Source organism: Peromyscus leucopus, chromosome 7, assembly GCF_004664715.2.
Source record: "Peromyscus leucopus breed LL Stock chromosome 7, UCI_PerLeu_2.1, whole genome shotgun sequence".
Classification (NCBI taxonomy): Eukaryota; Metazoa; Chordata; class Mammalia; order Rodentia; family Cricetidae; genus Peromyscus; species Peromyscus leucopus.
The window spans coordinates 94,669,390-94,682,038 of record NC_051069.1 but is presented as its reverse complement, the minus strand read 5'-3'; the positions used below and the strand labels follow the sequence as shown (position 1 = coordinate 94,682,038).

At 44.0% G+C, this 12,649-nt stretch overlaps 1 protein-coding gene across 1 annotated transcript in view; it reads left to right on the top strand.

Annotated features, from left to right (window-relative positions):
- Col6a5 (collagen type VI alpha 5 chain) overlaps positions 1-12,649 on the top strand; it is a 98,991-nt gene that overhangs the window by 4,130 nt on the left and 82,212 nt on the right. Inside the window, exons 3-5 of the mRNA XM_028869882.2 lie at positions 4,420-5,052; positions 8,081-8,641; positions 10,244-10,798. Coding sequence (XP_028725715.1) covers positions 4,420-5,052; positions 8,081-8,641; positions 10,244-10,798 — 1,749 coding nt within the window. The remainder of the gene's footprint in view (positions 1-4,419; positions 5,053-8,080; positions 8,642-10,243; positions 10,799-12,649) is intronic.

The window sequence follows — 12,649 nt, the reverse complement described above, 5'->3', positions numbered from 1 at the left end:
TACCACTGTTGCTAGTAGTCTAATCTGGGGTCGTTTTTTGTGGATTCCTGGGAATTTCCCTAGCACCAGGTTTCTTCCTTACCCCATAATGTCTCCCTCTATCATGATATCTCATTCATTGCTCTCCCACTCTGTCCCTCCCCCAACTTGACCATCCCATTCCCTCATGTTCTTAACTCTCATCCCCTACCCTCTATTGCCCCCTCACCCCCAGTTTACTCCTCTGTTTCCCCTTCCCAAGGTGATCCATGTGTCCCTCTTAGGGTCCTACTTGTTTCCTTGCTTCTCTGGAGCTGTGGGTTGTAGTCTGGTTATCCTTTGCTTTACATCTAGTATCCTCTTATGAGTGAGTACATATCATGTTTGTCCTTCTGAGTCTGGGTTACCTCACTCAGGATGATATTTTCTAGTTCCAGCCATTTGCCTGCAAATTTCATGATGTCACTGTTTTTTTTACAGCTGAGAAATAGTCCATTGTGTATATGTACCACATTTTCTTTATCCATTATTTGGTTGAGAGGCATCTAGGTTGTTTCAAGTTCTGGCAATTACAAATAATGCTGCTATGAACATAGTTGAGCAAGTGTCCTTGTGGTATGATTGAAAATGCCTTGGATATATGCCCAAGAGTGGTATCATTGGGTCTTAAGGTAGATTGATTCCCAATTTTCTGAGAAACCACCACACTGATTTCCAAAGTGGCTGTACAAGTTTGCACTCCCACCAATTGTGGAGGAGTGTTCCCCTTGCTCCACATCCTCTCCAACAAAAGCTGTCATCAGTGTTTTTGATCATAGCTATTCTGACAGGTGTAAGATAGTATCTCAGAGTCGTTTTGATTTGCATTTCCCTGATGACTAAGGATGTTGAGCAATTCCTTAAATGTCTCTCATCCATTTAGGAATCTTCTGTTGAGAATTCTCTGTTTAGATTTGTAGCCCATTTTTAAATTGGATTGTTTGGTATTTTGCTGTCTAGTTTCTTGAGTTCTTTATGTATTTTGGAGATTAGCTCTCTGTCAGATGTGGGGTTGGTGAAGATATTTTCCCATTCTGTAGGCTGTTGGTTTCTTATTATGAATAAGTGAAAATCTGACTTGTTATAGGCACCAGGAACCCATCTAGATGGTTCCTTTTCCTTCATATTCCTGGTGATGTGAGGCTGATGAGCAGTAACTCAGTAAGTGCCAGTCAGCCAGCATATTACAGCTAGCATATCCCACCCAATAGGAGTGAGGACTGTGGAATGAGAGGCTTGTCAGCACATGTTCATGCTTTGTGCCACACAGGCAGCACAGGGGTGACTCAGCTGGTCAGAGGTGTGGTGGGCTGTGATCTTGGGCTTGTGTATGCCTAGTGGCATAACCTTTCCTGCACCATTTCTTTTGAGCATGTCTCTAATGAGTACCAGCACCTGTTCCAGACAAAAAGGCACTTGTTACCTCTCCAGCCATGTAGTCAGTCATTCTATGGTGATAGCTTCACATTTATAATTAAATACTTCACATTTTCATATATCTAACATTAGGCTGTGTTTCTGTGATGCATCAGTGGTGCTTTTAGGAGACTCTGAAATGCTGCTATAGGATGTCTCTCCCAGAAGAATATATCTTTAAATGGAGAAATACTGGAAATATTTATTGAAGGCTTATGGGTATGAATGAGAGCCAACTGGAGGCAGCTCAAATTGAATTGGCTCAGTATCTTCCTCACTTATACAGTTCAAGAACTCAGCCCTTACCTTTCCTATGTGAAATTCTCCCATTTACTTTTCCATGGACCCCCAAGCACATCTCATGGGACTGCTCCTTTTCTATAAGACCCCACCATTCATGCTGACCCCCAAGCATATCTCATGGGACTGCTCCTTTCTCTAAGACCTCATCATCCATGCTGACCCCCAAGCACATCTCATGAGACTGCTCCTTTCTGTAAGACCCCACCATCCATGCTGACCCCCAAGCACATCTCATGGGACTGTTCCTTTCTCTAAGACCCCACCGTCCATGCTGATGTCTACTGCATTGAGAGCTCCTGGGGATCAGCATTTACCCTAGCTGTCGAAGTGTGTCCTTAGGGAGGGGTGATGACCCCAGCCATTGCAGCATGTCCTTAGGTGAGTTCTGATTTCTATCCTAGAAACCACCTCTGTTAGCGTCCAGCTTCCAGCTGGCAGGTGCCTGCTCTGCCTTTCCTTCAGCTCCCAGGAAGCCCGGGTATTTCATATAGAAACACACAGGACCTTCTCTTCATTGACTTTGATTCTTGATTCGCTTGGCCTGAAGAGGAAATGCTGATGCCCCATTAGCTCACATCTTCCTATTGAAGGATGCTTTACTTGTGTCTTAGGTGACTTTTCTATGAAGATTTCAAATCAGAATACCGTGAGTCCAGTAGTCACTGGGGATTTGGCCCTAGATAGCATCAGTTAGAAACAAGAGAAATAGGAGGCTGCATGTGTAGGCACAGAGCTGGTGACGAAGCAAACGGGCCAGTCAGCTCTAGACAGGTGTGTAGCAAGAATGCTGTGCTGGCGAGAAGCCTGGCCACGTCTTTGGAGTACCATAGGAGAATCCTCAGCTGAGTGGACTTCCCTGGCTGCTCTCTGACGCTTAGTCTGGTCTCTCAGGGACAGTAGAGCTCTGTCACCTTTTAGGGGCCCCGTGTACTGATCACACTTCTCTTACTCCTTCTTATAGTACAAGACAGGGTACTGCTTGGAAGGACCCCATCCTTGCCTTCTAGAAGTTAAAGCAAGGGCTGTCATCAGTGAGGTCTGAGTTTAAAGTATGGCTGGACTGCTTAGGACCTTGGGTAGTTTTCTTAACCTGGGAGCGTCTGTTCCCTTCCTTGTAAAGTCAGGAAGATTGTGTCTGTTGTCTAACAATGGCAAAGTGACTTGCGTGACTTTTGTTTATTGCTATTGAAAATAACAGCTGTTGGCAAATAGATGCTGACTTGAGTAGATCATGCTGGGGGCTTGGCGTAGCCGGTGGTGTGGGCTTCTGAGTGAGGTTTATGAGAATACGTTTTCATTAATTCTCTACAGATATTCTATTCTTGTTCTCACACCAGGTACCGACACCAGAGAGCCAGAGATAAGTAAGACATATTTTCTGTCTTCTAGGGTCAGAGAAGCTAATGGGTAGCTCTTGGCAAGATTAAGCTTGTCTTGTGACTCTGCTTTGCACAGATGTGATTCATCCACTCATGTTTGGAGTAGGTGTTTGCTGTGAATATGGTGACTTTGTCTTAGATCGGATTCTTCCAAACAACTGCTCTCTTGGATGCTCAGTGCTGTGTGAAATCTAGCATGCCTGAGATGGAACTCTTGGATCCTACTTGTAACTCATTCCCACTGTCTCAGAAGGACACACTGCCACCATCCATTCAGATGTGCAAACCCCAAGCCCAGGTGTTTCCTGTTCTTCTCCTGCTGCTCTACCTTCCTGCTGTTACCCTGTTTAGAGTCAGCATTTCCTTCCTGGACCAGGGCAGTTGTTTGTTGTAACCTGGAATTCATTATTTCCCTTCAGCACCTGGAGGGATGCTGAGAAATTTAAAACAGGTCATGTGACTTCCGGGTGCTCTGACCTCATCATCACATCATCATTGTTTCTCCCTCTGGCTCTAGCCACTGTGTAGTTCTTGCTTGTCCCCCCCCCCCTTTTTTGCTATCCTTTCTACTAGAATTTCTCTTCCTTCCGAATTTCCTATGATTGGATCCTACACTCACCTATCATCCAAATGTGATCCTTTCAGAGAGGCCTCCCCTGACTTCACATCTCACGTAGGTTAAAGTCTCTCCCCCAACCATACCACCGGGAAAGTCAATCAAGCCAGCTGCCTTGTTTTCTTTGTGGCAGTTATCACCGCTTGGAAGAATAGAATTTGGCCACCATGGAGTGTGAGCTTGTTGAGGTCAGCAACATGTCTGCCAATTCATCCCCACATGTCACAAGTGTGAGGATGGCGGTGATGAAGGTAGCGGCAGCCATGATGGTCATGTTGCTGGTAAACGGTGGGGGTGGGGACCATGGTGGAGGTGGTCACAGTGGAGGTGTTAATGAGTTGAGCTTCATGTCCTGGTAGTGATGATGGTTGCGCCGGTGACTGTGGTCACACTAACGTGGGAAGTATACTGTCCATGAAGAGGGTTATTGTAGGCCTGGTCACAGAGAAGACAGTGGCATTGGTGGCAGGAAAATTGCTAAGTAGAGAAGAAAGAGTTCACACGAAGCCTCTGAATTCAATGACCTTGCCAGACTTATTCAGAATTTTGATCTTTTGTTTACTGAGAGGAAGCAATTGTAACTGGGTCTGGTAACTCCATTTTCATTAGTGCCTTAGCAATCCTTGAAGCACCCTCCACTCCAGGCCAGAGATTTCTTTTAACCTCACAACTTTTCTCTCTCCACAGTTCCCTTTCCCATATCCTGTCAGAAAGACTCCCTGGCTGACATTATATTCTTGGTGGACGAGTCAGTGGGGACCACAGAAAATCTGAGGGACCTGCAGAACTTCCTGGAGAATGTCACCAGCTCTGTGGATGTGAAGGACAATTGCATGCGACTTGGACTGATGAGCTACAGTGACAAGGTTCAGACTATTTCTTCCCTGAAGTCGAGTACCAACCAGTCTGAATTCCAGCAGCAAATCCGAAAACTCTCCCTCCGGACTGGGGGGTCTAAAGTTGGGGCTGCCATTGAGCAGATGAGAAGAGAAGGCTTCTCCGAGTCTGGTGGCAGCAGAAAGGCACAGGGGGTCCCTCAGATTGCTGTGCTGGTCACCAACAGACCATCAGATGATGCCGTGAGGGATGCTGCACTCGACCTTCGCTTGGATGGTGTAACTATGTTTGCTCTGGGTGTCCAAGGGGCCAACAGCACACAGTTAGAAGACATAGTATCCTACCCTTCTGAGCAGAGCATTTCCACACACAGCTCCTACAGACAGCTGGAATCGTACAGTAGGAACTTCCTGAAGAAGATCCACAATGAAGTCTGGACCCAAGTTTCCACCCATGCTGAACAAATGGAACTTGATAAAACTGGTATGTCTAGAAGACTCTGTTATTACATGACTAACGGTTGTCCAGTGTTGGGACTGGAGTGGGCAGCGGGCATTGATCAAAATTCAGTCAGGGGACTTTTAAGGGTTGAGAGAATGCTAAAACAAACAAAGAAACAAACAAACAAACCCCAAGAAACAAAAAAAAATACCTGAATTTGCATAATGGCTGCATAGCTATAAATATACCAAAATCTATTGAACAATATACTTATAATGGATTGATTTTATAATGTGCAAATTGTGCCTCAGTAAGATGTAATAAAGCCATACACGTGATGCATAAAACATTTTTTATAGTGTAGATGGACAAGAAGAAGAAAAAAATAAGCTGTAGTCCTACCTTCAGATTACACTTGACTTTGCTTGTTTTTCCACACTTTAATGTAGGTGCCGAGGATCAAAGGCAGGTCTTCACACTTATGCAGCAAGCACTTTACTGTCTGGGCTCTAAGTTTGTGTGGTAAGAGCAGCAGTGACCAAGGACTAGTGTGTGAGAGGGCAGAGGTGCAGGAGGGCCAAGCCATCACTGTGGTCTGCTCTGATCCACATCCTCTCTTCACCACCCCTAGCCACTGCCTCCTTCCTTCTGGTGAATGCTTGCGTCTTTATCAAATCATGGATCAGTTCACTGTGCTTGCATTCAAGGTTTGCAAGTCCAGATCCACCTGTCTTTTGCAGGTGATTGTGATCTCAGCCTCAGAGCTCTAAGCATTGATTTCATAGTTTTAATTCTCTGGATTTGATGTATTTCCAATATCATTTACTTGTTAAGGAATGGTTGCTCAAAGCCTACAGTATTGTCAGGGATCATTCATTGCCCCAACACTTCCAACGAAGGAAGAATTCTTGAACGGCTAAATTGCCCTATGTTTAAAAGATTGGCTTATTTACTTAACTAAATAATGGCATATGAAGCTTACAGTGTGAAACTGTGCTACCCATTTCCTGTGAATGACTACAAAGAGAAAGGATCACCTGATGAAAAAGTTAAAATTAGCTGGGCATAGTGGGAAGAACCTGTAATCCCAGCAGTTGGGAAGTGGAGCAAGGGGATCAGGAGTTCAGGGCCATCCTCAGCTACATAGATAGTTCCCAGCTAGCCTGAGCTACATGAGACAAAAAGAAAGAGAGACAGAAAACAACACTCCTCCTTAGATTTTTGTATAATACAGGAAGTGGCGTTGTAGCAGACTTTCTCCGACTGCCAGCCCCAAATCATGACATGGAGACTTATTATTAGTTATGAATGCTTAGCCTTAGCTTAGCCTTGCCCCGATAGCTCTTTTAACTTGATTTAACCTGTTTCTATTCATTTACCTTTTCCTTGGGGCTTCTTACTTTTCATTCTGTATGTCCTACTTTCCTGCTTCCTCTGTGACTGGCTGACTGGCCCCAGCTGACTGGCTGGCTCCCCCTTTTTTTTCTACCCACCAGCCCCGCCTATCCCTCCTCTGCCTAGCTATTGGCCATTCAGCTTTTTATTAGACCAATCAGGTGCCTTAGACAGGCAAGGTGAAACAGCAACACATCTTTACATAGTTAAACAAATGCAGCATAAACAAAAACAATATACCTTTACATAGTTAAACAAATATTCTATTCCACAACAGAGCATTGAGAGGTATTTTGTTTAAAATAATTGTCAGATTTCTGTGATGTGCCAGGTCTACAAAGCAGAAGTATGGCTTAGGCAGATCTGTCTGAAAGTGATTTTCTGTGGTAAGAAATAGGTTATGCTTATGAAGAAATCAATTCTGAAAAATGCCACAATGAAAATAGGGTGATAGAGCCACATGTGGTGATACAGGCCTTTAATCCCAGCACTTGGAAAGCAGAGGCAGATGGATCTCTGAGTTTGAGGCTAGCCTGGTCTACATAGAGAGTTCCAGGACAGCCAGGGCTATGCAGATAAACCCTGTCTTGAAAAATCAAGATAGAGATAGATAGATAGACAGACAGACAGATAGATAGATAGTAGAAGAAAATAGAGTGATAGGATAGAGAATGGCTAACATGTCTCAGCTAGAGAAGAAGTGAAGGCTGTTTTCTAAATTGACATGTGACCTGGTGAGATAAATTTTTCAAGGGAGCAGCAGTACAAAGGTCCTGGGACACAGTTAAAGGGTAGAAAGTCTGGGCCTTGAGAGATGGCTCAGCCATTACAATCACCAGAGGACCCAGGTTTGATTCCCAGCACCCAGATGGGGGCTTGAACCACCTGTGTTTCCAGCTCCAGAGAATCTGACGCCTTCCTCTGGTCTCCACAGGCATCACACACATGTGGTGCACAGACAAAACACCCATACACGCATTAAAAAAATAGGAAGTCAATGTGATCAAAACACAGCGAGTAGATGAAGAAGTGCTAGAACTAGAGTTGGAGAGAAAAGCAGGAGGTAAGGCTGAGTTTTAATTTAAATTCTAAATGAATGGTAAAATCATTGATCTGATTTGGGCTTTGCTGTAGAAGCTGCTTAGGGAAGACGAGGTCACAGGCAAGCATAGGGTGCACGCAGAGGCAGGAGGCTCATGAGCTTAAGGCCAGCCTGGGCTTCATAGAGATTCTGTGTAAAAACAAACCAAAACAAAAGCACCCAGGACAGGTGGTTTCTGATCCCATGCTGTTTTCCAGGAAGCCATTAGACCTGGACTCTAAAGAGGCAATTGTCAAAGCTGGTCAGATGGTTTTACCTACAGCCTGGGGGCCTGGGAAATCTGGTCCTCGCTTTTCATGTCCTGGCTGTGTGATCCTAGATAAAGCACCCTGCTTTGCTGTGTCTCAGTGTTTTTCCAAGATGGTGATACATGTCAAAGTTAAAAATGGACAGAAAGGTCCTGAGGAAGTGTCCCCGCTCCACACAAACCCAGAGGCCCTGCTCTTTAGATCCTGCATGGGTTCCTGCTCCGCACAAAGCCTGGGACAAGTTCTCTCAGTATGTCTGTGTGTATGAAGGACTGAGTGGACAGAGAACATACTTCCCACTCCTCTGTGCTTGCTTCCTTCTTAGGCTGTGTGGACACAAAGGAGGCTGATATCTATTTCCTCATTGATGGCTCGACCAGCATCCGCAAGAGAGAGTTTGAGCAAATCCAGACATTTATGTCGTCTGTGGTAGACATGTTTCCCATTGGTCCCAACAAAGTCCGAGTTGGCGTCGTGCAGTACTCACATAAGAATGAAGTGGAATTCCCCATCTCTCTCTACGTGGATGCCATTGCCTTGAAGAAGGCTATTTTCAACATCAAGCAACTCAAAGGCCGTACCCTCACTGGGAAAGCCCTGGATTTCATACTGCCGATAATCAAGACGGGGAAATCGGAGAGGACGGATGAAATTCCCTGTTACCTCATTGTACTGACTGACGGGAAGTCAGAAGACAGCGTTCTAGAACCTGCCGACAGACTCAGGGCTGAACGCGTCACCATTCACGCGGTGGGGATTGGCGAGGCGAACAGAACCCAGCTGCAACAAATTGCCGGCAACGACGAAAGGGTTAATTTTGGGCAGAATTTTGATTCTCTAAAGAACATAAAAAATGAAATTGTTCACAGAATCTGCTCTGAAAAAGGTAAGAAGCCTGGGCCTGAGGGGCCAGAGAACAGTTTCATGCTCAGAGCAGGTACTTGATGGAATGAGGCAGTGTGTCCGTGTGGTGGACTAAAGCATTCTGATACAGACACTTCAAGCTCAGGGTTACAGGACATTATTGCTCACTTCTCTCTTATGTACCTGTCAGGCTGAGGGGTTCAGGTCTAGTGGACAGGCAGGTGCTTCCACCTTTAGGTCAGAACTGTGCTCGTCACCCCCCCATCTGAGAAAAGACTGCTGAAGGGAGCTTGCTGCACTCAACTGATGTGATGGTAGGACCCGGAGGAGGCTGGGCCACTGTGTCCAACTGCAGGTTCAGACTTAGTCAAGGGGTCTTGTCTGGTTGCAAGGAAGGCTGAGACAAGCATTCTTCTGCCGGGAAACCATCAGCCTGGCTGTAACTTGACAGGCAAGAACGGGAAGACATATTAGTATACTAGAAGCAGTTCCTATCACCTGTAGAAATAGAGGGACAGCTCTTGTGAATGTTAAATTTATATCTATTCCTTTATATGGGTCACACAAAGAAGTGTCATCAACACTTCAGTTTACCTTGGGGCTTTGTTAAGGCTATATTCATATTTTTATTTTAAAGGTTTTTAATCTATTTTGATTTTACATGTATGAGTGTTTTATCTGCAAGTATATGTGTGTACTATGTGGGTGCAGTGCCTGCCGAGGTCAGCAGAGGGCATCAGAACCACTGGGCCTGGAGTATGGATGGTTTTGAGCTACTCTGTGGGTGCTGGGAATTGAACCTGGGTCCACTGCAAGAGCAACAAGTACTCTAAACCACAGATACATCTCTCCAGCCCCAATAACACCTATTTTCAGTAGTTTATTGAAGTTGGGTCTTACATGCATGTGTATATGCATCTATGTATATGTATGTATACCCAATTTCTATAAAGGCTAGCTACAAGTTTTATGTATAAATGAAGGAATAGTTCATGGTGAATTATATGTGCTTACTAAGCATGTAATATCACTACTAAAAAAACTTTTCATTACAATTTCTATGTATTAAATGACTTATTTATCAAGCCATTTAAAATTATCCCAGAAAATAATGCTGCTTTAAGATTACTTAGAATTATGTTTTTCAAGACTATGTTTAAGTCCTGAAATATTAGTACCATAAATGTTGAGAATTGGTTGCTTTGGCTCAGATTAAGTTTTTTAAATCATCATTACATCTTTAATGCTTAGCTTGAGGCTTGGTATTTATATACACTTAAAAGTTATGAATGAAAGAGTAATGAATGGATGAATGATGAATGGATAAATGATATATGAATGATAAATGAATGATAAATGAGTGATTGTATGTATGAGGGACTGAATGTAAACTTTGGAAGTGGCATTTCCTTTTTTAAATTTCTTGGATCATCCTCAGTGAATTTCTGATATAGGGTTCTTATCAGAAGGTTTCTTCTACCAAAGTTGCAAATAAAAATTTCACACATAACAGCAATTCCCTGAGTTGATTTTGAACATTTTCTCATAAATGCATTCGTGATTACTGACTGTTTCTATGTACTCTGAGAATCACACCAATTCCCGATCTGTTTCTACCACACAGGATGTGAAGACATGAAGGCTGACATCATGTTTTTAGTGGACAGTTCTGGAAGCATAGGGCCTACAAATTTTGAGACAATGAAAACCTTCATGAAAAACCTGGTGGGGAAGATTCAAATTGGTGCCAATAAAACCCAAGTGGGTGTTGTTCAGTTCAGTGATTATAACAGGGAAGAATTCCAGCTTAATACATTCTTCACACACAAAGAAATTTATGCCGCAATAGACAGGATGTCACCCATCAACAGAAACACTTTGACTGGAAGTGCGCTTACCTTTGTAAAGGACTACTTTGACCTTGCCAAGGGGGGCCGTCCCCAGGTCAGAAAGTTTCTCATCCTCCTCACAGATGGAGAAGCCCAAGATAAAGTAGGGGGTCCCGCCATGGCTCTCAGGAACAAAAGTGTGACCATCTTTTCTGTGGGTGTGTACGGTGCCAATAGGGCTGAGCTGGAGGAAATCAGTGGGGATGGCAGCCTGGTTTTCCATGTTGAGAACTTTGATCATCTGGAGGCGATAGAGAGTAAGCTCGTGTTCCGTGTGTGCGCTCTACATGGTAAGTGTCCTCATCTCCCTCAAGACCCCAGTGGTCCCCGAGTGTCTTATCTATGTTAGTTATATTAAAACCCTCATGACCTGATGAACAATTCTGTAGCAAGTTTGGTATAAACTCGTCTTGCTTTTGGTGAATTCAAATCTCTTTTGAAAAGGTCTCCAAATATTACACTAAACTTGCAGCTTTAATTCTTACAAACATGAATTTTTGCTTTTTTTTAATATTTTTTTTTATCATTTAAAGCAGAAGTTTATGGAGGGAAGGTGAGAGGGAGGAGGTAAAGAGGGAGGTAGGGAGATAGAGAGAGGGTGGTGGTGGTGGGGATTGGTTTAGTCAAGTGGGCTGGCCCAAAGTGGGAAGAGCAGCAGTCCTTCAAACAATTTATTAAAGGATTGTTTCATGGCTATGCATAGCCATTGTTGGGCAGAAAGTAATTAGAAGCATTTTAATGATATTAAACGGCTCCCTACACAGTCCTGATTTACCCAAATATTGCTCATATTTTAAATACAGAGTGCATTTTTTTATTGCTTTGTATTCTTAACTTCTGGCAACTAGGCATTTGTCTGCCCACGTACTAACTTGTGAAATTTTATGTGACGTTCCCCTTGATTCCTTGGGGTTACCACTTTTATCTTATAAATCATATTACTTTTTTTAAAAAAAGTATTGAGCAATCTTTAGTTGGAGCCAGTATTTTTTTGCAGGGCTGGGAACTGAGCCTAGTGCCTCACAGATGCTGGTGGGAGCTCTACCATTGAGCTGCATGCATCCTGAGTCCTGATTCTATCACGTTCAACCTCTCTTGAGCTAGAACTTGCTATCAATCTGCACAAGGACCGGAGACACACAATCTGAAATCTATCATGTGCTGTTATCCGTTTTGGAAAAAGCTAAAAGAGTAAATGAAAACATCAGTAAGTGGATTGTGTGTTCTCCTGGCAGAATAGAAATGGTTAGTGGTTTCATTCTTCAAAATCACATGTTTAGAATTTTTAGCAACTTGACAAATAACACCTCACTGCAAATGGATTTTCGGTGCTATCTCAGGACTTTCCGATAGCAACCTGACTGGAGTCCTTTCTTCGTCTACGGTGGCAGTGCTTCGCAGACTCACTAGTGTTGAGGTGTATACTAAAGGGCTAGACCTTCAGCTGTTGAATCTTTCTTTGGATAGATACTAATGTTGGCAGAGCCCCGTGTAGAGCATAAGGTGAAGCTTCAACTGCCTCATATACTAACCAACTCATAAATGTTTTTCAAATCATGCCCAGTCACCAAATCTCAATGAAGCCTTTGCCCCAGGCTTTCACGGGGATAGCCTGAGCTCATCCTTGGTGTCTGGGACTTGAAAACTTGAGAATCTCATTGCAGAAATAAAGACTGGAGGTGAAACAGGCTGGTGGGACATGAAGGAGAAAGGGAGCCTTGGAAGGCAAATGCCTAGGTTAGCAAGGAAAGGAAAATGTTGATTTTGAAGAGCACCCGAGAATGGTCTGCTGACTTTGAAAATGGAAGAGGACTTGGGGCCAGGGAAGATGAGATAAGAGCTTTCACTGCTCCCCTGCTTGTCTCCACTCTTTCACTGAGTTGGAATTCTGGAGGCCAGGCTGGAGTGCACCTAAGTGGGGAGTTCTAGGATGCACGTGGGGAGGTTTGGGTCCTGGGGACACAGAAGAGAGATGGAGCCAGCGAGAGTGGGGTGCAACTCCCAAGCTACACAATGAGCTCCTGAACTCTTCAAGACAGCAGTCCACTTCGGCGAGCACTAGCACGTCTTGCCATCATATTGTCCTTGAACTGGCTTCTGATGTTTCTTTTCTGTTGGAAGCTGATTAGCAAAGGGGCCTG